General features: G+C 44.9%; 1 protein-coding gene across 2 annotated transcripts in view; it reads right to left on the bottom strand.

Annotated features, from left to right (window-relative positions):
• Nucleotides 1–870: 870 nt before the first annotated feature.
• Nucleotides 871–27827, bottom strand: part of KIF20B (kinesin family member 20B) — a 131201-nt gene continuing 104244 nt past the window's right edge. For both annotated transcript variants that reach the window (XM_088444327.1, XM_088444328.1), the window contains exons 27-34: nt 20333–20509; nt 19375–19491; nt 18488–18604; nt 17501–17710; nt 4357–4452; nt 3352–3472; nt 3101–3246; nt 871–1182 (exon numbers count right to left, since the gene is read on the bottom strand). In XM_088444327.1, the coding sequence (XP_088300453.1) occupies nt 1105–1182; nt 3101–3246; nt 3352–3472; nt 4357–4452; nt 17501–17710; nt 18488–18604; nt 19375–19491; nt 20333–20509 (1062 nt within the window). In that variant the 3' untranslated portion in view covers nt 871–1104. The remainder of the gene's footprint in view (nt 1183–3100; nt 3247–3351; nt 3473–4356; nt 4453–17500; nt 17711–18487; nt 18605–19374; nt 19492–20332; nt 20510–27827) is intronic.

Genomic DNA, 27827 nt, shown 5'->3' on the forward strand with positions numbered 1-27827 from the left:
ACCATTAAGTAAGTGGTTTTAAACCTTATGGCTAATCGGTATATATGCTCCTGCATATTTCTACTTGGTTGCAGTTAGGTCAATTCTGGCTTTAGTGCCACATATGCTAGTAGGGTTAGATGATAATTGCCAATAAAAGAAAGCAGTCACCTACAAAAGCAAATTTCCTGCAACTGATGATAGTGGTCATTTTGGAGCCACAGATGTTCTGATATTAGGCAGAGCGACTGATATTGGCTGCAATACTATAGCATGTGTGGCCAGCTTTGCTACAGTCAATAGGACTGAGACAACAAATATAACCATAAACAGAATACTTAGCATCCTATGAAAAATGAAAAAAGCATTAAAACAAAGGCAAAGAAAATAATTTCTTTAGCCAAGGAGAAATTTATTGTCTAGGTCAGTGGTTCCCAAACTATGCATTGTGGCACCCCGAGGTGCCTCGGGACACTAGCAGGGGTACCTCAGGTTGGTGGTCCAGCACCAAATCAACTTATTTATGGTCAATGTAATGTAAATATGTGACAAACAGAGGCACAAACCTGTCCACCACCACTGAGCCTAAGGACGGCATTTAAGCACAATTTACTTCCCTTTACTACTTTACTTCATTTGTGTCTGAATTTATCAATAACAAAGTTAAACTTAGGGGTGCCGTGAAAACAATGCTGATACTCTAGGGCGCCGTGATTCAAAACAGTTTGGGAACCACTGGTCTAGGTGTAGAACTGAAAAGCAAATTTGAAGATTTGATGGGGTGTGGGCTTGCATGAAAGTATACTTGGTGCCATTTATAGCAGAGATATGAGGTCACCAAGTTTTGGGCTCCTCTATAGTACAAAAATTTGAACACTGGATTATGGATTGGTGTTTATTCAGTGATGTACCAAAAAGTACATTTAAATATTGCATGTTTATGAATATATAAAGCTCAAGATATACATTTACATACCAGGCAGTAATCAGGCTTTAATAATCTTATTTTTTTTTTGTAAAATAACTACTTGTATCAATTTGTACAGTAAGGCTATAAAAGAAGCAGCATTTAACATATCTACATATATTTTCTATATACCACAGAATAAATGAACAAGAAAACGTTTATTTAGCTGTTCTTGATCTTAATCGCCTCTTCATTATAAGGTGGTCGCTTTCCCTTTCATTAGTGTCCATAATGATCTGAAATAAGAAAATATTTAATTTAACAGGATATAAGGTAATGACATGTTCTAGGTGATAGAACCTACTAAACTGGCACTCCAATGGAAACCTAAGATGAAGGTTTGGGGTTTCTAAACTTGACAGCCTCTTTTAAAAGAAAAGGAAGTGTGGGGATTAAGTTCTTTCTTAAAGCAGCTGATCTGCAGTTTTCCTGTGTATGGCGAGTAATGCAGCATCTGAGTATTACATTGCAACAATCACATGAGTCTAAAACAGTTTGTGTGTTAACTAAGGAGTCAGCAGAGTGAAAAGTCAATTGAAGTTTTAGGGCCAGATTCAATTAGCTGCAAGCTAATGCAGTGGCCGGGGTTATTCAATTGTAGTCCACACTTAACGCGGGAGGGAGGCTTGAACACAAATCCGCAGTAAGTGCCCTTATCGCAGGTGCCGTGAACGCGGTAACCCATAGCTCTGGGCAATTATCCCAAAATCTATGGGCTAATGCTACATGTTAGCTGTAGATTTACAGCGCAATGAAAATAGCTTAGAATTGAATAGCACCGTGGAGTAAAAGTCAGAAGCTACCTGCACTTTTCTTCACACAGTAATTTACGTGGCTAATTGAACACGGCCCTTAGAGAGAAATAGTTATACTTGTAATGAGTTGTTACTGTGCCGAAGGCTATGCACAAACATTTATCAAGCGTTGGCACAAAGAGACCTGAGAATGTCTGTGTACATGCTGACTCTAATGTTATGTTAACCATCGTTTTCTCTGCACCTAAGCTCTTTCTTTGTTGATTTTTGTTACGTGGTGTATTGACTAAGGGCGTGATTCAAACCCGCTCGCAAGTGGGTCGATGGTCAGGCAGTGCGCATGCACGGCGTGTGCACTGTGCGTGCGCGAGCCCCGGAGCGAGTGAGAACTTCACTCGCTCGGGGTTCGCAGCAAAACGGGGCGGCTGTCTATGTTGATCAACAGCTCGCCCAGTTTTGTAGGCGGGTTCGGGGGGTGGCTGGTCAAACGGAGGTGTTCCTGAAGGAACGCCTGCCGTTTGTGGGCGGCCCTATTGACATCGCATGTGATGTCAGTAGTGAACTTCCTGCTCTATTAGAGCAGGAAGTTCACTGGGGCTTGCGGGAACGAGACCCTACCACAAAGTGTCTCGTCGCAAGCCTAATGGTCGCGATAATCGCCAGGCCGCCCCCACAAGCTGTGGGTGGTCACCCACAGCTATGCGAGTGGCCTGGAGGCAGATTGTTTTTTTTTTTTAATCCGTCCTTATTCAGAGCGAGAACCTCTGAATCAGCACCTAACTCAGTATAGACGAAGCACAATCCCCAAGGCACTAGAAGAATCTACACAACTCTTTATGTGTTATTATTCTATCAACTGGCTACAATAAGCTGCTGTTTAGCTGGAGAAGCCTTAGTGCCAAAGCCTTCTTATCTACACAGTAGGGTCAAGTCAAATAGAAAGCACAATGTTGTTAATGTGGGTGTCTGTGTATATTTGCCATATACAGTACCCCCAGAACAGCTATAAAAATCGCTGAGTTTTGTGCACAACTGTCTCAAACATCCACAATCTAGGTGTGACACCGAATCACTTTCCGGACCAAGATCTGCACCTATATGAATCGACGGCAAATATTCTCTCTCCTAAAAAGTATTTCTGTGTATGACTCTTTTTTTCTCTTACAACACTCTCCAGTAAATGTAACATTAATACCATCCATCCTCTAGCCAACAGTGTACTACACTGGCAGAAGAAAAGGGGGGTCCTATGGATCTGTGCAGCCAAGATGAATTAGAACCATGGATAAGGAAGTATGTATGACATACTGCCACATTTGTTTAAATTATTAACCCTATAATGCATTACAATTTAAAATTAGACACAGACAGTAGTTCTGTAAGTTTATCACCTACTTACCGAATGAGCTGGGATGTCTAGTGGAGCGGAGATCTCGGCAGTGTATAACTTTCTCCTACTTTTTTTGGGCTTAGTTTCATCTTCTTTTTTAATACCCTTTAAATCTGCAATCTTTGGAGCCCCAATTGTTTCAAGTATTTTTTTTGCTAAAAACAAACAAACAATATACCTTTCACAATATATCTTCTTACCCAGAATAACATAATTGAAAATGTGCTAAGAAAACTAACATATTACAAAAGGTACAATACCTTTGCTCTGGAAGATGGACGGAGAACTTTGTAAAAATTCGCCAAGCTTTTGTAGGGTTCCTTCTCTTTTCCGGCTGGATGCAGTGCTTGTAGTAGATGGCTGTTTTTTCAATGTGAGTTTCTGAAAATAGAAATGAGAGAATTAAATGAAATACAATACATAAGGTAATGACAAATTGTTTTTCTATATATGTAAAATAAAGACAAAGAAGTGTTTAATATTTTTTTTTACATGCTGCCTTCAGGTTTTTTCATAAGGCATGTTTGCATGTACATCAAATAATACACCAAAACATAACGTCTAAGTTGTTGATAAAAAGAGGTAGCAATAATATGTACAACTAAAAATGCAATAGAATTGGGTAAATTATTAGAAAAAATGTTAAAGGGAATATTTCAATTTAAGATTACTTTAATTTACTGGTTTGTACATATCTTCCAGCAATACAGTGCTATACCTTTTCACTATTAACCTCTATTATTAGGCAAGCTTTTTCAGTTTTATTGCCCTAGGATATAACACAAAGGAGCTCTTTGGCAGTAGGGGATGTTGTGTGTATGGGAACGGACCAATTCAGAAAAGATCACGAGTTGTGGTTCCAGAGCTTTTATTTTGTATATTTAGGTTGTATATACAGCAGCACTATCAGTCAATACAAGCAACTACATCATTTGTTTTTAATTATTTTTAAACATGAGGAAAATAATTTAACAATGCTGAATATGATTTTTAGCACTAATACACTTGATGTCACAAACTGACAAATATCAAATTAATAAAATCGCCAGAAACCTATATGGCTATTGAATGTGAGGAGAGCCGAGAAAACATTTAGACAGACAACCTTAAAAATGAAAATGTCAACAATATTAATGTCATGTTGTACGATAGTACAGAGAAAAACAAACATTTTACCAGAATGTGCATTTCTGCAAGTTGTGCACAATGTGGAAAAAAAAGCTATTTTTAGACACTGGTACTTAGTAAACAAAAAGTATACAAACCTTTGATTCATAGCTGTTAATGGAAGGACTTGGTATAGATGAAGGGGTCATTTTATTTGTTCTTGTATTTTTTCTATTTTCATTCCTTACAGTATCCTAAATGAAAAGAGAAATAAAAAAGATAGGATTTTTGGTCAACTTACCATTGAATCATTTTCTCTTAAGCAATCTGAGGAACACTGGACCATTGGATTGTAGGTTGGGGCTGGAGCTGGCATTTAAATTAAACTGTAGATTTAAATCCTAAGCTCCTCCCCCCATGCAATCTCAGTACTTCTTTAACCACTTGCCTGATGCGACCAGTCAGAAAAACCCACTAGGTGGCTGCGGGAAGCTAATCTTCCTGCAGCTGCCTTTATCAGAGGGACCTCACGGTCCCTCTACACCCGCCACTACTTCTCCTCTATGTCCCTATCACTGCTAGCCACAGTGATCGGGACTTGGCGGCACCCACCTCCCGCTGCAAGGGTAGCCGTGTGTTCCTGTGTAGCGGCTGCTGCTGTGTCCCGATTACTGTGGCCAGCAGTGATCGGGCAGCCGGCATAACCCGTTCACTAGAAGCAGTAGCCGCGGCTCCTGCTGTGTCCCCAGGCATCTGGTGGGACACCCTCCTGCTGCAGCTGCTGGCTGACAGTGACCAGACTAGAAACAGTAGCCGCGGCTCTCGATAGCCGCGACTGCTGCTCTGTACTGTACCCGGGGAGCTCCACCTGTCCCACGTGAGCCCTGATTACTGTGGCCAGAAGTGTCCCACACACATGTGCTTATATACACTAGATATATAGAAAATTATATATATATATATATATATATATATAGAGAGAGAGAGAGAGATATAGATAGATATGTAGATAGAGATATATATAGATATATAGATAGAGATATAGATAGAGATATATATAGAGATATAGATAGAGAGAGATAGATAGAGATAGATATATATATATATATATATATATATATAGTCATCTGTCTCCCCAGACCCCCTGCAGTGATGCGGCGGTCTGTGACCGCTGACATTGCTGCCAGTATCCTGACCTCTGTGTGTGCAGATATCAGCCGCAGCAGGGGGGACTGATGATCGGTCCCCCCTGCCCTCTGCAAAAGTGAGGGGGCAGGGCTAGATCTAGGGGAGGGGAGGTAACGAGAGTGGCATCTTTTGGCCCTGATGGGGTCTTATGCAGGCCAGTCAAAACTTATAATGTACCCACCACAAGAGGCAGAGTTTCCCAACTCAGAGTAAAACGCAAGATGGAATCTGTGTCCGGGCTCGCCCTGTGTGGACCACCAAGAGAGAAAAACAGTCAGCTTTCCAAATCCTGGTCACCAAAGCCAGGTGAGAAAACCAACGGAGGAAGGTCCCTGTGTAGAAACAATGGACCGTGTTGCAGCTGGTCTGGACGAAGTGGAAGACACCATCCAGGACATACTAGACTGCTTGAGAATGTCCCCACACCATGACCAGCAGAGCCAGCCTGGAGCCTGTAGGGTTACCCGTACTCGGGAAGCCTCTACTCGCCAGGAGACCCGTGGTAACAGCGGGTCGGCAAAAACAGATTCACTAGCCGAAACTTCCACAGAACAGTCAAGACATCCACTGAGAACCTCTCGCAGAAGACCTAGCGTCCGAACGAATCGCAGGAAGACCACAGGATAGCGAGACCACTGCCCAGGGAGGAAGTCCGCTGTCCCATATCACACAACCGGTATCATAACCGCTGAGAGATTTGGGACAAAAGGATTCAACCAGAAAAAAATTTGGTCTGCCTTTGGGCCTCCCGGATGGCACTGCCATTGCTGTGCAGTTGTTTGACTGACTGCAAACCTGCTGTACGGTGAGGACGGACATGGTCCCCAAGAGAGCCAGAAAAATGGCTCGATGCTCGAGCCGTTCAGTCAGCTGAGTCGTTACGGACAGCTACCAAAAGGCACTGGAGCCGAAAAAGCAATGTTACGGCTCCTTAGTCTAGAAGACTTGCATCCGCGGGCATCACAAGCCCATCCCGGAGGGACCAAGGAACGGACCTAGAGTAGAATAACGGAAACCATCCACCAATTGAGAGCGAGGAGTGCTGTTCGACCGAACAAGCAACAGAGACTAGAGGGATGCCGGGCAACCCTTACAAGGTTGGAGACTTACCCACTGGAACTCCCGTGAGAGAACCTGGTCCACTGAATGGTCTCTAATTGGAGACTCTCATGCCCAATAACCGAATGCTCCACAAGAGCGACGGACGAGGCACCAACAGAACCGGTGAGACCAAGTTCAGAAAGGTTCGTGCACTGGCCACCACAAGAGAAACCACGCTGGAGAGAAATGTCGAAGGCCACCCCCAGAGCTGAAGGCGTCCACAAGGAAGCAGGGGAGGCCTTGCGAATGTTAGGATATAGCATTGATCCGAAAGTACGTGAAACAGGCAACCTAGGAAGGTCTGTAACTGTGAAGCCAAAGTATCAGTCACAAGCAGAACATCTGAAAAAGTCATAGTTGTAATACCTTCTATGTGAAATATGGGCAAGGGCTCCACCGAACGGTAGGGCCCGGCACAGACTGGGGGCAGATTCGATTGCTGACTGAGGAAGAAAGAAGACCTGCCTAAAACAGTGAAGATTCGCGTTCCAGACGCCTAGCAAGCATGTGTTGGTCTCCGTGCTGTGGTTGCTGAACTGGAGCAACCGTGCTACCTTTTGCATGCAAGCTGGGTATAAGATACCCCATTAGGCACGAGGCTACCTTGGAACAGTGTACCCAGAAAAACTGCCTCTGGAACCCCTGCCCAGGTAGAATTAGCTTGTGGCACGACAGACCTTGCCAGGACACACCACCCCGAAAGGAGGAGCGTAAACATGGAAACGTAGACCCCGCCGGTAGGGAGCGCTGCCGGAAGAAGCGTGTTTTCTCAACCTGTGGGGAATACAGCATCCAGTACTGGCTAAAAAAAAGAACATTCCTACTAAACAGAAAATATTGTAAGGAACAATCTGGTTATGAATCCCAAAAGGCCCTTCGAGCCCAAACGGCCATAGCTGAAATTCATAAGCTACCTGCGCTTGTCTTGCATGGCCTCCAACAGAGTCCGCCAGGAAATTGTACCGCCAATCCGGCAGGGAATCCCATAGCGAACCACTGTAAAGTCTTGCGACAACTTTGTCAGCAGAAGTGACCATCTCACATGCCACCTATGTAAAGGCTGGCCAAGAAGCAGGAGACAACCCTCCAAGGTTCAGCTAGCAGATTCATAAAGGATGTTAAGCCCCAAACAGGAATTGGTGCTCCCACCTGGATACATAATTTGTTGGAAGAAATTGTGCGAGGAATGGAGACCTCGTAATCTGGCAACTCCTAGCCTCCCTGAGGAGACTGGAGAGTTTCGCCGAACGCTTGGGAATCCATAACAAAACTGCCTAGAGAGTGGCGCACAGCAGCAATGAGTCGAAGAGGACATTAGGTCCTCACCCTTCGTTGTAACAGCGGGTCGGCGGAACCCGCACAGCAGAGGATCCCTGACAAAAACATGCCAAATGAGGGGAACCTGTTCTAAATCCTGATGCCGCAAAGCACGGAGCCCAAGCTGGACATACCGTAGCTGGGAACTTAACCCCATAGAGGGAAAGAAGCCTGCGACACAGATGAGGTAACACAAAAGTCTGTACTTGGTCTCCCTGTGAAGCACAATCGGCTTCGCCAGGGCAAACACGAACCTGCTGAAAGCCGGAGCCCATGACTGTCCCACCATGGTGGACGCAGCACCCCAGATGCCTGTGTGCCACCGGGCCCTATACACACCAGGCCCCTAAGGGCAACTGCACGTTACCCTATGTAGGAGCCCAATTAGCAACATCCCTGCCAACCAACACTACACAGTTAGGCTTGTGGCGCGAATCGAACACACAATGCGGTGAGGTAGCAATGCTAACCATTACACCATCCGTGCCACACCTTGTAACACAAGACAGTCAGTTTGACATACTTCGTGCACATTAGCAATGTGACCTAATACATAGGCAGCTAATACAGTGTGACATAGGCAGTCAATATGACATAGGCAGTACTCTTGTAACACAAGACAGCCGGTCTGATATACTGAGAGGACATTAGCATGGTGACCTAGAACATAGGCATCTAATATAGTGTGACACAGGCTATATAAGTACATACATAGGCATACAAGTGTGCACAGTACTTAGCCTTCAGCGAAGGTGCAGGCGAGAAGTGGAGCTGTCCTGTGAAATGCAGGAGAATCTCGCAAGGCCTGCAGATGAATGACTCCCTGTGCATCCCCTGCTGAAGGCAGGGTGCATATTCCATGCTGCTGACGGAGGGGGGGGGGGGGGGGGGGGAGTGCAGATTTTGTAAGCTCCGTCCCCTCCATTTCCACGCTCCCCAGACCTAGAGTACTTCCCAGTGTCGGGGGAAAACTCTGGTCAAGCACGCTTCATCTGGGCAGCCTGTCATGCATGGGAGGGGTGCCGCCGCAAAAGCCTGGCAAAATGGCGGCCGCCATCCAGGACAGCTCCCTCCACCTCTAACAGGGTGACCGCGGGCGCCGGACCCCGGCGATCTCAAACGGTGATCGGAGTACTGTAGGGGGTCCCCGCTGAGCGCTTCCCCCCCCCCCACACCAGCCGGCCCCAGACCACATCGAGCAGCCGCAACACTCATGTGTGCTGTAAGTAGCGTACAGCTTACCTAACTTCAAAGTAAAATGAAATATTACAAATAAAATTAAAATATAAGCTACAATAACGAGCTGCGTAGCAGCCCAGTAAAATCGTGCCGTACTCCTCAGGCACTTAAAGAACACTGGGATTATATGGGGGAGGATTTTAGGATTTAAAGCTACAGTTTAATTTAAGTGCCAGCTCCAGCCCCAACCTACAATCTCATGGTCCAGTGTTCCCCAGCCTTGCTGCAAGAGAAACAACTTATTATAAAGACTTTATTAGAGAATAATTTCACATTTGCACTATAATCACAGTAGCCACTCTTGGACAAAGCTTTAAGGAGGGGGAGCTTTGGCCAACAGCAATTTTCATATAATTCCTACAAATATTTATGGGATTGATATCTGGGCATTGACTGGGACACCCAGTACATTGATTTATTTTGCTATTTAAACACACAGATAATTCTTGCGTTTAGTGTCAGTCCTGCTAGCATGTAAATCTTATCCCAAGCACTGTTTCATGCAGACTGCTTTTATGATGCTAAAGCTGGTAATGTAGTGATGCTCTTACCTTCCCTTGAAACATTCAATGAGAACAAAAATAACAGCACTACCCGAAAACCTCAAAAAGAAGAGACTTTTTTATTATATGCACATAAGATTCTCAAAGTATGAAGAACCTTTATAACCCCTCCAATGCTAAGGGCAAGTGGTACTTGTCCTGCACATAGTGCTAAGGATGAGTAATGCTCAAGAGAATATTAATAAATCGTTGGAATCCTTAATACCAAGATTGGTACTCTTGAGAACCCTTTTTTGAGTTTTGTTTTTACTGTTCTTGATCTGCAAGATGAAACCCTTCTTTGGAAATGCACTGGCTAACCATCACATGAAAACCCTTTAACTCTATTTATTTAGCCTCTGAAGGCAACTAATCTAATCAGGGATTATTTAGGTGTACCTCAGGAATTATTTAGATGTTTTATTTTTAATTGTAATAAATTAAATATCATGTAAATTAAAAAAACTTGTACGGATATTTCAAGTTAAGCATTGCTAAGAATTTGTGAAAAAAATTCAATTCTGATGCCATGACATAAGAAAATAAAATGTGAAAAATGGGGTATAAGGTTCTTCATAAAAAAACCATTGTAGTGTAGCTCTGACACAAAATTCATGTTTATAGGCATCACTGATTTATAGATCAATCCTAAGGGAAAACTAAGTTGTCCAGCCTGTGAGTAGCAGCTGAGCTGGTGTTAAACAGAGAGGGACAGAGTTTTGGGTAGATCCAGAGAGACTTTGTGACCTTAAAAAGCCATGAGAGAAATGGTAGATGTACAAGTGGCTGAATGATTACTTTCTGTAACCAAGAAAAGGACTAAATATTCCAGTGATTACTTTCTGTAACCAAGAAAAGGACTAAATATTCCAGTGTAAAAAGCTTGCAGTACGGTAGTATTCCATTCTAGAGAAAGAGTATATCTGCACACTCCAATATATGACGAATTACGGTCATGTATAAGGCTCCATAGTAATTAACCAGTAATGTTCAATTTATGGGGGTGCAGCCCTAATCCAACCAAGTTAGACTATATTAAACAAAAAAGAGCAGCGTTCTCCCCAGAGATTGTCTGACCTTTCAAGGATTGAACCAGCAGTTATGCCTTATATTAAAGGAGGACATTAGTGATGAAGTATTTGCAAGCCACTCAAGTAGATGTCATATTATTACCACCAGTATTAGTGAATTCCATTACCAATTTAGCTCTATGAACAACAAGAAGCATTTATATGTAGGTTATTAGATATATTAAATTAACATATTACATATAATTTTGCTCCGGTTCAACATAGTACATTGCTTTCATAATAATGGGAAATTGAAATGGTGGACCCTGCTTTTTTATACATTATTTGTTCACATTTTTCTATCTTTATACACTATCAATTTAATTAATTTATTTTCACCTTTATTTTTCACTGTACCATTCCTAGTGAATTGAATTTTTAATATAATAGCTAATAAAAGTCAAACTTTGAAGTATTGATTTTGTGCATGTGCGCCCATCTCTAACAACCCCTAGCCTCTTTTTGCTTAATATAGTACGGTAGTATTGCAAACATAACTCTTCACAAATCCTTTAGAGTAATCCTATGGGAACATATTTGATGTTTATGGTACTTTTATCACATAAAGGAATATATAAACAATTTACCAAAGGTAACATCCCAGTGAATGCTGAGAACAATGATACTCAGAACAAAACAGTAAAAAAAATTAAAAAATTCCATTTTTACAACTGCATCTGTTATACAAAACATGAACATGTGAATCTGTATAGTGTTTCCTAAAGGGAAAGCACTTTACACTAAAATGAAGGTGCATTACAAGTATCACAACAAATACATTTGAAATGTATCAAGAAATGCAGAGTATACAGAACATGATTGACTGTTATGAAACATGATGGAACACTATGTTCTGTATCAGACTGAAAACAATTAAGATTAAAGAAGCCTATATCAATATAATGGTAGCACATCTAGTATGGAATGTGACGTCTAGGTTAAAATCACTTTGAAATTATCATTAGCTATCAAAAATGTTTACATTATTTTGTTAGGAGTTGTTTAAAATCAGAAATTCCTGTCTATTCATTAAAGAACCAAGAGATACGGGCAATGGGAAGGGTCGCCGACTTCCCTCATCTCAGTAGGATGCTCCAAATGTGACCTTAACTACTTTCTATACATAGACATATCTTATGCAATAATAACTAATAGTACTAGATGTTTGAAAAAGTAGAATCTAGTTTATATCGAGGTAATATTTAACCCTTTCTTAATCAATACTGCCCCGCCTACTCCCTGAATCGAAGATCTAGAAGAGGTAATCTGCTCATAGCAATACATTACCATGGAAACACTTCCATTAAGGACAGCTGAATTGCTATAGATGACCTGCAATTTCCCTAAGGCAATAAATAAGCACCAACTCATTGTAGTGTTCAGGCTCTCTGATTCATGTAACAGGGTGGATGCTCCAATACATGTAACAGGGTGGATGCTCCAATACATGTAACAGGGTGGATGCTCCAATACATGTAACAGGGTGGATGCTCCAATACATGTAACAGGGTGGATGCTCCAATACATGTAACAGGGTGGATGCTCCAATACATGTAACAGGGTGGATGCTCCAATACATGTAACAGGGTGGATGCTCCAATACATGTAACAGGGTGGATGCTCCAATACATGTAACAGGGTGGATGCTCCAATACATGAACCCTGATTATCTCATGTGTAACTTTATTAAGATGAGCAGGAGCTGCCATCTTGTTCGCTTAGGCAAGAAATATCAGTCACACACTCCACTGGAAAACCCTGGAATATATTAAGGGGGATAATTATTAAAGCGTGGGGAGAGAAGAAATTGTGAGCGATAAAGCACCAACCAATCAGCTTCTAACTGACAGCCTGTAACGTTACAGTTAGGAGCTGATTGGCTGGTGCTTTATCGCTCACAATTTTCTCTCTCTCCAAGCTTTATTAAGTCTATTCCTAAGCGTGCATGCAAAGCTTAACTATCCCACTCCCAAGGAATGCCTTATGGCAACATTCATAAAATAAGGGGGCAAATGACAATTACTACTACAAGTACTATTACTTCCCCCCCCAATATTACATTTGTCATGTCATTTTATGAATTATTCCATCAGACACTCACTGGGATGCTTTACGTAGTGCAACTCCTGGATGTAAGTGATCAGTTAGCAGAAGGCGCTAATCAGAAACATGACAAGAGATATTTGTAAAACTCTTATAGCCAACAAGTTGCTATTGTCCATAGCAACATGACACTTGCTTAATATGTTGACTACACTAGTAAAATAACTTGGTGTCTCTGAAATTAGTTACAGCATTTTCTGACAGTTCTCTTTTTATTAGTTATAAAAAGCTCTAAATTCTTATTCTCTAGTCATATATTCTGCTGTTAGAATAAATAACTTATGTGTAAGAACCACACCGGCAGAAAGAACTCGGTCCGGTTCCGTCTCCTGACGCACAAAGTTTTACAACTTGGCTATATTTATCTTGCTGCTGGGAAGAATAATTATTTTATATTAATCCATACGAGATTTTGAGGCAAGACTACAAAGAGTCTGTACTTCTTAATCTCTGCAAGTGTTTCTCGTAATTAACCTCTTATTAAAATTCTTCTTTATGCAAAACTGTAGGTGATTCTCAATAGACACATTCAGCATATACCACAGTACACGCATTAGCAGGCAAACATTTCTTTGACACCACTAATTAATTCAGAAATCATGCAGCTGCTTGTTACAGAATAAATGTGCAGGAGGTAAATGACATATGAAAGAGGAAGCTCACAATACAGTTAGTAGCAGGAATAAAAGTTTATAATAAGGTCCCTTCGCAATAAGCCATAATCTTTTGGAACAATTTACTAATGGCCAGATATCATGAAAATGATGTCAAATTATTTATAGAAGAATGAAAACATGTAAAATCAATCTTTCAAATAAATGACTTATTTGCTCTCAGTTACCAAATGTATTATTGCCAAAGAAAAAGATTGCCATGGAGGAAAAATACATTTATGTGACAACGTATACCTAGAGCTAGGACTTAAAGTGGAAATGTCACTAAAACAGATCGGAGGCAGCTATTTTGGGACAGACACAGAATTCAGCCAGTTTACTAAGCAGCAGTGAAATCATAAGTGTCTGGTAAATTGAATCATCATTCCTTTTGGACTCACCCTTCTTACTTTATTGCTTATATCACTAATATCCATTTAACATCGCAAAAGTAACCTGGTATATTGCCGGGTCCAGGTGCAGTGTGAACGCGCCAACAGAAAAATTGCCGGGTCCGATGACCACTGCATTTCAACCCTGCAATCGACCGGAGTTGAACTCGGGAACAAGCCGGGTTGATGTGCACTGTGAACGGGCCCAACCTGGGACTCAGCAAACACTACTGATTGGATGTTCCTGGGTTTCACTTGATGATGTCACCAGCCAAACACACAGGCAGCACATTGCAAACAACAGCAGAGGCAGTATTCTGGCAGCCTGGAGCGGTTAATACCACTACTGTCATTACAGTGAAGGCAAATTGGAGTGAAGAAGCCGTGAACTGTACACTATGCTGTCAGAAGCTGTATCATACTCTCACTGGCTGAATCAAACAGCAGTAAAGCACAAACACTCATGAACCGAGGGCTACACAGTGGTAATCCATCAGCCATGATTCCTGCAATGCTGTGAGCAGTCCCCAGCCCTCCCTTTTGTGATCTTATCTTTGTGAGCCTGAAAAAGTCAATTGTCAATGACATCCATAGGGTTTTACATGTCTGACCCCGGGTTCAGCGTGAACAGGGCCAACCAGGGAATAACCCTGGTAGAAGGTGCAGTGTGAAAGGGGTCTGGACCCTGGCTGCAAAATCCCGGGTCAGAGCCGAGCTTGCGATGTGAATGGGGTATATAACAGGCCTGCAGCTTGGTTGTGAACTCAGAAGATGACCACATCTATAGGAGTTAATAGTGGTCATTTTAGACCACACTTTCCCACCTTATCTGTATATGATTCTAACAATTTCCAAAAGATCATTAACTGGTCAGTTTGGTAACACGTACAATGCAATTTGGGACTAATTACCCAATATGGACACTGATATTGCCATGTGTGTACAGTTTACAGATGTATCCTCATATGTCTAGCCTCAATACACCATGTGGAGCAAGACGCCTGTCGCGTGTGAGCCACCAGTAATGTCTTTTTGCCCAATAATGCGTTTTATAGGATGCGACAATCTGCTTCATTAGACTGCACAGTTTAATTTGATATGCGACACTTGTATATCTGTGTGCAACGGAGTCTGTATACGAAGCGCAACGGAACTTACCACACCCGCAGCATCCTAGCTCTTTGTATACAGACAGACGCATACAGATATACAAGAATCGCATATCAGATTAATCAGTGCAGTCTCATGGAGGGGTTTGTCACATTCCATTACAACTAAGGTGCATTTTCAGACAAAAAACGCTTGTCGCAAGCTGAGTTGCTCGGGACCTTTTTCGCCGAGAAGGGCTGTTTGGCGCAACTGCAGCAATAGTGTATATGAGGACACATCTAAGTTTACTGTAGGGCCTGTCAAATACATACTTTACATGCTAAATTCCCCCCTGAGTCTAGGTTTTTCCATCCTTTAGCATTAATTCACGATACTTATTTTACAGTCATTTAAACTACTGATAAACTCAAACTAACAGCATTTGAAACAAGTGAGTATCTGGGATTTACATTTATTAGGGACCTGAAAGGATGTAATGGGTGTCCTGATTTTCTATATCAAAGTTATGGGATACTTTAGTTCTATGCATACTACCTCTGATTGGCTGTGATGATCCCCATTGAGGAGCAGCAGTGCTGAACAGTGCTAGAGCTCCACCTAAGTCTCTTCCAACCTGACTCTACCATCAGGAAGTTGTGCATAAGTGGAGTGAAATAAAGGCTGCCAACACTAGTCTGCTCTAAAACGCATTTTGTTTTGGTAGAACAGTCTATTTCTAAGTGTAATATCTATATTTTAAGTTCCACTTTTGCTTTGCCTCATCTCAATCTGCTCCCTGGTATGGCTGAGTTAGAAGTAGGGAATTATGTTGGAAAAACACCTGAAATTCCTGACTCAATGGATGACTTAGGGAAATATTCCAAGGGACGGTTGTGAAAATTGTCCTCATCTCTTGTGTGTGGTATCATTTCAACCATTGTAACCACTCCTTCGCTGAGCCTTCAAGCCTCTAAAATGAATAATATCATGTTTTCCCTTGCTATAGATTCAACATTATTTATCGGCTTGGCGTAACAAAGTGGGCTCTGCCACCATAATATATCATTGATGATCGTCAATTATGATATGGTAGATATTAGGTAACATACTGTCTGCAAGCTGCAAATATATCCTCACAAAATGACTGGCTAACCTTTAAGTGCTGCCCCCTAGCGTTCAAAGAAATCTGTAAATGTCTGATCTAATGCGACTAATTGTAATGGGGCCATGAAACATGTGATTTGTGTGTTCAATTTTAAAGGAATTACTGGGCAACCCTTACCCAAAACACAATGCATTATGGGGAATGGGAAAGGAAACCATTTAGAATCCTGAATGAGCACCAGATGATATCTAGCTGAGCGGTCGGAGAGAGTTCACCGCTGGCATGGGTTGCATCTGTGCATCGAAATTCATCAGTAGATCCATGAACACTAAATGTTAGATATGATGGCAATGTTTTTCTCTGTGTATATACAAAAATGCTAATAAGCATCTTTTATTATTTTTATTTAAAAGAAAGAAAACCAGTAAATTTTTATCATAACTTATAATTATGCCACCTAGAAATGAATAGTATATTACTTGCCATATCATGGACATATTTTACCATTTCTGTATTTTGCTTTGGAATAAAATAATTCTGTGCAATGGCTTTAGAGCTGTGCCACAGACCCTGTTATAAACAAAGCATTCATATTTGGATATTAATAGGGTCTATATGAATTAGGACTACAGGTAATGAATTCACCCACACCATCTAGGAAATTCAATACCTGATAAAAGTTTCCAGACATATCTGTCTCTTTACATGTCATTTTCCAGCAGCTTGAAGACATTTTATTCTTGAAGAAAACCAATTAAAGAAACAGACAATTATGACAGTAAACAAGAGGAGACAACCTATGTAATTTCTTTCTAAGTAATATTAAAGGCATTTAGCGTGCTCCTCATAACGGCAATCAGACAGATACTGACATCTTGAAAACTGGGCTTGGTGCAGTTGGACAGAAATCAGGTGTACAACCTCCCGCATTGCGTATAACTGGCTGAAAGGAGAGTTGTATGTATCTGCTGCTGGCCCTGCCTGCTAAGTGTATGCTTGCGTTGGTACTCGTCGTCATCATCATTATTATAATTAGTGCGTGATTCATCAGCCCTTACTAGACAGATACTGTACATCTGAAAACAGGTATCTACGCTTGTGTCCTACATTGCATAGCTGCTGTTTTGTCAGCACACCCTCAGTGAACTTTTCCTACATGAGAAAGTCCTGTTACAGCTCACAGTTACACCTCCGCAGCTCCTGCGCAAAGTTTCGGAAACTCTGCAGTGCGAAAACACACACGATACGCTCCAAAAACAAGCGTACATCAGCCCCTTAGTGTTTAGTATGTGTGAAAAAGGACAGCTCCAATTTGAAATTAAATTGTGGATAATGAAGGCAGAAATGTTTATACAGACATAGGTAAAGAAAGGAAGCCATTTTATGGGGCGGAGCCAATATTCGTGACCCTGAGTCCTATATACAGTGTTTTATTATGACACAGAAACATCACTGAGGCATAGGGGTCATATTACACCACAAATACCACATGAACAGCATTACCTGCTCCATTTCATTACTCTTCCTCTTTCTTGCTGTTCGTGATATTTTCACCAATATCGGTGAATCATCCCCATGATGTTTTACTTCCATTCTGTTAGGCTTGACTGGACTGAATCGGATTTCCATCTGAGGCTTGGGAAACCTGCTGGCTTTTCCATTTTCTGTAGAAATCATAGAGGAGTCTAACACAGAGTCCGACCCATCCTGTGACTACAAAGATAAAACAAGATGCAGATTTTATTTACCGCCAAATAATTCTCCTGATAGATATTAAGGTGTTCATCTTTATATTTCCTATGAATGAAGGAGTAGGTAGTGCGGACATATTCCAGTCAGCATCGCCTGAACCTCACAACTTCTGATGACATTTTTGGGGATAATCTTCATTTGACGAGCTCATCAGTAGTCAAGTAGATTGTTTACAATATGCTTTTCAATAGTTCAGTATGACAAACTCTTTAATAATCTCTAAACTATCTAATTACCCATGAGATTCATATAAAACTGATAATTAGCGCTATATAGCATCTCACTGGGGAAAGAGTGACGAAGATAAATCATGTACAGTATCAATGATGACAGCAGCAGGCAGAGAGCCGCCTGGTACTGGTACTCTAACAATAATTAGTGCAGTACAGTGAGGCACCAGCATCTGCACAGGGGGGCATTTGTTCCTCTTAGCCGCTGACCAGGACGCCTCCAATCCAACAATCCAAGACAAAATACCCTTTTCCCCTCCCCTCCCTCTCGGCGCTCATGGCATTGGGTTTTCAGACCCACACATTGATGGTGCTTCTTTTCATTGGAGTTTACGATCATAATAAATGTGACTTGGAGATCAAACGTGTTGAGAACCCCTTTACACCTTTCCATTACCTACTATATATAAAATATGATGGGACTGAATTCAAACTTGAGATATAAATTTGTTACCATAACATTTATTGCTGTATCTACTGCCAATATGCATTCTCTCCACATACTGACCTGACTGTCGCTTCTAGAAACATCACTGCTTGTGGAAGACTTCTCCTCATTGCAATCGCTGCTCGGCAGGGTTACCGATTCAGGTTGCTTAATGATGACAGCTTGTGGTCTCATCACCTGTGTTACACACAAAATCAGCAGTTTAATATTTAATACAATACATTATTGCTCCACATGTTACAGCTGTCCATATTACGGCTGTCTCTATGGCCAACATGTGTCATCCATGTTTTTATCTTAAAGCAGTTACCATTTATTTCTTTGAAGGAAATATATTTACATAAATGTACAAATGTCAGAGGCATAACTAAAGAGGTGGGTGCCAAATATTAGGGGCATGGCCATGACAGGGCTTTCATGAGCCCTGTGCCAGCCACGGCCATTCAGCGCCTGGGGCCGGATGCTGACATTCTTATGTCATGGCTGGCAGCACCAGTAAGTGCAGCGCTGACTTGGAGTTTCTTGAGGACGCTTCAGATCAGCTGCACACGCTGCAGGATTTCTGTCTGAAGCATCTAGAAGACACTATGGCTGAGCCGCAGCAGTGATTCTGGCTGCAGGGTGCAGTTCTAGGCACCCTGCTAACCAGAAAACAAAGGCCGTGGAGCGGCGACTGTCGCATGCAGAGCCCTGCACGGCGGCAGCTCTCGCACACTCCTAGTTACAGCTCTGGCTATAGCCGTCATTTTTATTATAAAAACAAAATGCCATTTGACATTGCTCTTGTGTTTCCAGTATGTGTTTACCTTTGGTCTCCATATAAGAATTCAGTCTATTTTTTTTTTAATTTCTGATTATGCTACTGACCACCATATTTCCCAAATATACAACCTGCTCCAACCCAAAACCAAGTGCAAAGACAGTCTTACAGGTGCTGGAATCAATACCTTTTCTGTTGGTTCTACAGTAGCATTTTCCAGCTTTGCTAGTTTGTCCTGTAGCTCCTTGACAATGGCTTCCCGTGCTTTCAGCTGTCTCTTCATTTCCTCCAGGGCAGGAGACTCCTTAGGTCAAAAATATAAATCAGTCAACCAAAGTCAAATCAAGGATACACATAAATATGTATATTATAAATGCTTTCTTTGTACGTTAAACATAAAATATAACATGCACTGCAAAACTGAACCTTTGAACAGAGAAACACTTTAATCTGCTGGAAAGTAAAGATCATACAGATGAGGTTTTTTTTTTTTTTATTTCTTTTTTTACTTGATATATAAAAAAAGACATAGAAAAATGATGATAGAAGACTACATGAGTAAAAGGCAGTACTGCTTAAAGACGAAGTTAATATGTGAACAGAACATTTACATGTCTTTGAAGTATTACTGTAAGGTTACACTTCTTAACTGCAACAAAACCGTTATGTTATATCTTAAGGGCACAGCGTTTACATTTTATAATAGCATGCCAATAGCAACAAAAACAATTAGATCACATATAGGTGAAATGGTGTAATATAACTTTATTAGTTTCAAAACCAAAAGTATAAACCTGTTAATTTGGTTTCTTCGATTATAAACTTCTAAATTGAAAATGTGTTAAGAAAGGTTTGTTCTATTTCAATGTTTAAGCTGAAAAGGATGAAGTTTAGCTATTTTCTCTCCATTAGAGAAATGTCGATTAATAAAAAAATGAGACGTCACTAATACCGAAGCTCATTTTAGAGCATGAAAATACCGGATTAGGAAGTTCCCACAGGTTAGCACACAGGAGACAAGTTTCTGGGGGGTCTTCTTTGGCCGGCAGACACTGCTTAACCAGAGCTTGAAGCACTAAAGTGAGACCTACTTAGCCGCAACATGATTCTTATAGAGGACAGAAGATCCTTTTAGAATATCTCACCCCCTGTGTGTGTACATTGAGAGATTTTTTCATATTTTCGATTTCTCTGTCTTTCTCTGCGTTGCTGGAAAGTAAGTTTTTCAGCTGCTGTTCCAGCGCTGAGAGGAGACTGTCCCGTTCCTCCCGCCACTTGTGAAGGGTACTGTCTTTCTCAACCAGTTGTGTGGAGAGTTGTTCCTAGAGGAAGATATGGAAGCAGTGCTGCTTAGGAGCTAGAAATAAATCAGAGCTATACTGTATATTAAAAAAATATGAGATATGGTAAGAACTTACCCTTGTTATCTCTATTTCTACGAAGTCCATAGGGTTCCACAGGATACCTTGGGGTATAGGTGTGACGTCAGTCGCTGGGCACCATAGAGTTAAGCTTTTCAGCCTCCCAGGATGCACTAGGGTCCCCCTCCTATACCCCGCCCCCGAGCCAAGGCACCTCAGTTAGTTATCAAGCCATAGGCCAGAGGAGGAGAAGGAAGAGAGAGAAAAAAGATCTGGACACATACAAGAATCACATTCTCACCAGAGGGAGACGGAAAACCGGTGACCAGAGCAAAGCCCATCTGCAGCACAGGTGCGACAGGGCGGGAGTCCTGTGGAACCCTATGGACTTTGTAGAAATAGAGATAACAAGGGTAAGTTCTTACCATATCTCATATTTTCTACTTCAGGGTCCATAGGGTATCCACAGGATACCTTGGGGATGTCCCAAAGCAGTATCCTTTAAGGGTGGGGACGCTCCTGTGCAGAAAGGAGAATCCCCACCGAAGGAAGCATCCTGAGAGGCGAAGGTGTCAAACCTGTAATACCTCACGAAGGTATGGACAGAGGACCACGTAGCAGCCTTGCAGATCTGAACTGCCGAGGCACCACGTCGAGCTGCCCACGAAGGACCTACAGACCTAGTGGAATGAGCCTTCAGAGAAGGAGGAACCGGTAGGCCTTCATGAAGATAAGCTTCAGAAATAGCCATACGGATCCAGGCTGCCAAAGTTTGCTTTGAAGCCGGCCAACCCTTTTTACGGAAGCCATAGAGGACAAACAAAGCGTCCGACTTCCTAAACGAAGAAGTGCGGTCAACATAAGTCCTTAAGGCCCGCACAACATCCAAAGAGGCCTCACCCACGGAAAGACCCGGTGAGTTAAAGGCCGGAACAACGATTTCCTCGTTAACATGAAACTGGGAAACAACTTTGGGAAGAAATTCGGGCCGAGTGCGGAGCACTGCCCTGTTCCCATGAAAAACCAAGAAAGGGGGTCTACAAGAAAGAGCCCCTAACTCAGAAACACGTCTGGCCGAAGCAATAGCCAGAAGGAAAACAGTCTTAGCTGTTAGCCATTTAAGATCCACTGAGCCCAGTGGTTCAAACGGCGGTCCTTGGAGAGCCCTCAGGACCACAGCCAGATCCCAAGGCCCCACAGGTGGAACAAAGGGCGGCTGAATGCGGACAACACCTTGCATAAAGGTGCGCACATCCGGGATTGTAGCAATCCTACGGTGAAACCAGACAGACAGGGTCGAAACCTGTACCTTCAAAGAAGCAAGGCGAAGCCCATGATCTAGTCCCGCTTGCAGGAAGGCGAGAATCCGAGACAGACGAAACTCCCGCGGTGCATAACCTCTCGGTCGACACCACTAGAAGAACGTATGCCACACGCGATGGTATATGCTCGCGGAAGACGGTTTCCGAGCTCGCAACATGGTACGCACCACAGAGCTGGAAAACCCCCGGGACCTCAGCATGGCCGTCGCAACAGCCACGCCGTCAAAGACAGCCGAGTCAGGTCCGGGTGAAGACAAGGACCCTGAGACAGAAGGTCCGGTCGTAGCGGCAACCGTAGAGGACTGTCCACGGACAGACCCTGAAGGTCTGAGAACCAGTGCCGTCTGGGCCACGCGGGAGCTTTCAACAGGAGCGTCCCTCCTTCCTGTTTGAATTTCCGGATTACCCGTGGAAGAAGGGAGACTGGAGGGAACAGGTATGCGAACGGGAACGCCCACCGGACGGACAGAGCATCCACCAGAGACGCCCCTTCGTCTCTTGTGCGAGACCCGTACACCGGCAACTTGTTGTTGTGCCGGGACGCCATGAGGTCGATCTCTGGAAGACCCCACCTGTCCACCAGCAGTTGAAAAACGTCCGGGTGCAGGGACCATTCCCCCGAATGAACGTCCTGGCGACTTAGAAAGTCCGCCTCCCAATTTAGCACTCCCGGGATGAAGACCGCTGATATGGCCGGAAGATTGCGCTCCGCCCAAACCAGGATCCGAGAGACCTCTACGAGAGCCGCCCGACTGCGGGTTCCTCCTTGCCTGTTTATGTAGGCCACGGTGGTAGCGTTGTCCGACTGGACCTGCACCGGGTGACCCTGGAGAAACCGATGTGCCTGCTGGAGAGCATTGAAGACCGCTCGGAGTTCCAAGATATTTATTGGAAGCTCCGCTTCTGTCGGCGTCCACCTGCCCTGGAACAAGTGTGGACCCGAAACTGCTCCCCAACCCCGAAGACTGGCGTCCGTTGTCAACAGGACCCAATTTGGAACCCAGAACGGACGTCCCTTGTTGAGGTGGGTCGTCTGTAACCACCACGCAAGGGACAGGCGAACCTCCGGGGTGATCACAATCGTCTGGGACTTCAGAGACTGAGGCAGCCCGTTCCACTTGGACAGGATCAGGTGCTGCAGAGGTCTGGTGTGAAACTGGGCGTATTCCACCAAGTCGAACACCGACACCATGGAGCCAAGTAACCTCATCGCCGAGTGTAGAGACACCCGGCGGCTGTGCAGACAACTGCGCACCCTTGACTATAAAGCAGAGATCTTGACCTCCGTCACGAAGATCCTTTGCTGTCCCGAGTCCAATAAGGCTCCAAGATGCAGAATCCTCCGAGACGGGATTAGAGTGGACTTCTGCCAGTTGATTAGCCAGCCGTGCCGTTGCAGCAGTGCAATGGTCAGGTCCAAGTGGCGTAACAGGAGCTCTGGAGATCCTGCCACCAATAACAGGTCGTCCAAGTACGGCAACATGCGGACTCCCTGCAGCCGCAGAGAAGCCGCCATGACCGCCATCACCTTGGTGAAAACACGTGGTGCTGTCGCCAGGCCAAAAGGTAACGCCCGAAACTGGAAGTGGTCACTGCGGATCGCAAACCTGAGGAACTGTTGATGGCGCAAAAGAATAGGGACATGCAGGTAAGCGTCCTGTTTGTCCAATGACACCATGTAGTCCCCAGGTTCCAGCGCCAGAATGATGGACCGTAGGGTCTCCATCCGAAACTTCGGAACCCGCAAAGACTTGTTGAGTGCTTTGAGGTTGAGAATCGGACGATACGACCCATTGGGTATCTGTACCAAAAAAAGATTTGAATAGAAACCCTGGCCCCTCTGGGAGAATGGAACAGGCACTATAACTCCAGTCTGGAGCATAGTGTGCAATACCTTCCGCAGCTCCGTAGCCTTGTTCCGGTCTGATGGTAGACCCGTGGTGAAGAATCGAGCCGGGGGTCTGTGCCGGAAGGAGAGGGCGTATCCGTGGGAGACCACCTCCAGAACCCAAGTGTGTCGTAGTGGCCGACCAACACTGGGCGAACTGCAGCAGGCGGCCACCCACCCTGGGATCCCCCAAAGGGAGGCCCGGACCGTCAGGCCGCAGGCTTGTCATCTGGCTTGGGGGCCGGACGTCTGGTACTCCATGCCTGCTTCCGGGGCTTGGCCGATTTCTTAGGGCCAGCCTGTCGAGGAAACGACTGTGGTTTGGGCCTGCCCTGGGCCCTAGATGACCGAAAGGACTATGGTCCAGAACCAGAAGGAGCAGCGGCCGACGGGAGACAAGCCGATTTGGCTGCCGCCAGCGTGGCCACAATCTTATCCAGATCCGGACCGAAGAGAACTTCTCCGGTAAACGGCAACGCCTCCAGACCCTTTTTGGAATCTGCGTCAGCCTTCCGGGATCGCAGCCACAAGGTGCGACGAGCAGCCACCGCTGCTGAAGAAATTCTAGACACCAGAGTACTAATATCTAGGGCCGCCTCGTTGATATAAGTGGCCGAATCACGGAGATTACCAATCAACTCCGCCTGTTCGGTCGGAATCAAAAGAAGTCTCTAATGAATCCGCCCAGCGCTCCATCGCTCTGGCAACCCAGCAAATGGCCATAGCCGGCCGTGCTGCCCCCCCCGCAAGGGAATAAGCGGACTTCAGGCAGATCTCCACCTAGCGGTCCGTAGCATCCTTAAGGGAGGACATAGATGGCATCGGCAATGTGGCACTACGGACAAGACGGGTCACGTGAGAAACCACCTGTGGAGGGGATTCCCACTTTGCAAAATAATTATCCGCGAACGGATAAGCCACCGCCAGGCGTCTCTGCGGCTGGTATCTTTTGCCAGGCTGTTTCCACGCCTCCTCTAAATGGTCCACCAACTGACCCGAAAGAGGAAAGACTGTGGCATTGCCCTTCACATCTTTGAAAAAGGCATACTTAGATTTAGCCGCTGGGGGAACTTCGTCGTCAATCACCAAGGCTGTGCGGACCGCCCGAATAAGTCCAGGAATATATACTTTGGACTTAGCATCAGCGTCCTTAGTATGGAGAGGTTCCTGATCGTAAGGATCCAGAATCTCCCCATCATCAGACGTCCCCTCGTCATCCTCATAAGGAGCCAACAGAGACGCCACCGGCCGTTTATGCGGCCGCATCACAGACTCCCCTTGCAACACATCCGACAAGTGCTGTACAGATCTCGTCAGGGAGTTAACCCACGCTGGCTCCTGAGAAACCGGGAGCGGGGAAATAGGGAGACTGTGGGGTACCACCAATTGTCGTGGGAAACCCTGCATGGGTGACGACACCACTGACTGCTGGGATAAACCCATCGGTGTAAACGCGGGCTGCGGAGCTAACTGGCCCACTAAGGCTGTAAGCGCCTGAGCGAAACAAGCCCAGGGCGGCTCCTGTACCGGTGCTGTAACCGTAAGAGGCCGCGCCATGGACAAACACTGCCGGCAAAGGCCCTCCGCGCTACCCTCCCCCTCCGCTAATGGTACTTTACACGTAGTACACTGTAGCCGGAGGGGAAAATCACTTTCGGACATGATGGCACCACGTATGTGACCTCTCTCACCAATTATATCTTAAATAGGCGAGAGACCGCCCTGCAGCACCGCACCGCAAGGGCTTAGCAGAAAGAACAGGGACAGTAATAAAGCTGACAGTTTAGAGAAAAGTTACAGGCAGCAGCGCTAGCACAGTCACATACAATGCAAAGAAAATCAATTCCTGCACTAACAGCGCTGATCACTCAACTACGCAGACACAGGGCCTGGTAGGACACAGCTCTGCATACACAGACCTGACCACAGCGGAGGAGAGGTATGCGGGGGGACCCAGACCACGATGCTTCCTTCCAGGCTTCCAGCAGCGTTCACCATGCGTTCAGGAGAAGATGGCCGCCGAGGAGCAGAGAGGAGGCTGGCCTGGGGGAGGAGCGCTGCCACAGGACCAGTCGGCAGCGTGCAGAGAGGGCTGTGTGCAGCGGGGGAGGCGCCGGCTGTGAGACAGGGAAGGCGCGCTCCCCTGGCATGCATTTAACCCCTGGAACGCCGCAGCGCTACCGCTCTGCTGCGGTCCGCTGTCCCAGGGGGTAGTGGAAAGCGCAGGTTGGTCGCCTGGCTCCACGCTGCAGCCAGTCCTCAGGGAGCCCCCTGCCTGGGGACTTAGGACCATGTGACCATCGGGGACCCACCGCGGGACCCCGCTGCTTACCTTTGTCCCCCTTGGATCCGGCCATGGTCCGGAACATCTGGGGTCACCGCTAGCTGTGACCCCAGATGCTCACCAGCATCCCCGGATCGGTACCGGCGTTCTGGTACCGGCGGGGGTGCAGGGAAGACAGCATGGACGTCAGTACTGACTGTCCATGCTGTACATCCAGATGTACAGCCACAGCTGCATTGCAGAAAGCTTCAGGGGCTCTTCTAGCCCCCACTCCGACAGGTGCACCAGACTCCGGCCGGGCACCAAACTAAACTGAGGTGCCTTGGCTCGGGGGCGGGGTATAGGAGGGGGACCCTAGTGCATCCTGTGAGGCTGAAAAGCTTAACTCTATGGTGCCCAGCGACTGACGTCACACCTATACCCCAAGGTATCCTGTGGATACCCTATGGACCCTGAAGTAGAAACATATCTTACCAGAATTATGTAATGGGGTTGTCACTATGATGTAAGCACTGTTGCCAATATACTAATGGTCTATTTAATAAAGTTAAGTGGGGAAACCTGTTGCTCCTATGTTACATTATGTGACAGAGAGTTAATTGGTTATAACCACTTTTACTAGGAGGTTGAGAAAACAAGAGATATGATAAGAACTTACCTTTGTTATCTCTGTTTCTACGAAGTCCATAGGATCCACAGGGTTGACCTTGGGGTATAAGTTGGGAACCAAATCCGGGCACCACGCAGTTAAAGCTTTTAGCTCCCAGGATGCACTTGGGTCCACTCTCCCTATAACCCCACCCCCCAGCCAGAGGCACCTCAGTTTGTAAGTAGCCAAAGGCCGGAGGAGGAGAGAAAAAGAGAGAAAACTGGAACACTCTAGAACCATACTCACAGAAAAGGAGACGGGAAACCGGTGACCAGTAACACAGCCCATATAAAGCCAGGTGCGTCAGGGTGGGCGCCCTGTGGACCCTATGGACTTCGTAGAAACAGAGATAACAAAGGTAAGTTCTTACCATATATCTTGTTTTCTACTTCAGGGTCCATAGGGGGTCCACAGGGTTGACCTTGGGGATGTCCCAAAGCAGTTCAACCAAGGGTGGGAACGCTCCTGTGCTGAGAGGAGAATCCGTCGCCAAAAAGGAAGCATCCTGAGAGGCAAAGGAAACCAATGCCTAGAACCTTAAAAAGGTATGGACAGAAGACCACGTGAACACCTAGTAAGGCAAAACAGCCGAGGCGCCACAACGAGCCGCCCACGAGGGTTACATGACCCGAGAAAAAACAAGCCTCAACGACAGAAATGCCTACCCATGGGTAGGCCCCTGAGGAAGACATAAGAGTCCATCCAGCCAACATTTCATTATAGGCCGGCCATCGTTTCCTGTGAAAACCAGAAACCGCAGACCACCAATAAGGAGTCCGATTACCATAAGGAACTTGAACGGATCATATAAAGCCAAAGAGGCCGGACCACAGTCAATGAGGCCACACCAGCCGAGAAGACTGGGGACTGAATGGCCGTACCATAAGTTCCAGAATAATATGGAACCTAAAAACCACTCTAAGAAGAAATACAGGGCGAGAGCAACTCACACCCTGACATGATGCCCTCCAGAAGAGGGAGCCACATGAGAACGCTCCCAATTCAGACACTCTCCTGGTTGATTTAAACACCCTGAGAGAGAGAGCTTAAACAATAGACCATGTAATGGCTATCACAACCAGCGGTTCCATTGACTGTCCCCGGAGGGAACAAAGAACCACTACTAACTCCCCAGG

Source organism: Taudactylus pleione, unplaced genomic scaffold (assembly GCF_031769625.1).
Source record: "Taudactylus pleione unplaced genomic scaffold, aTauple2 ptg000354l, whole genome shotgun sequence".
NCBI classification, from domain to species: domain Eukaryota; kingdom Metazoa; phylum Chordata; class Amphibia; order Anura; family Myobatrachidae; genus Taudactylus; species Taudactylus pleione.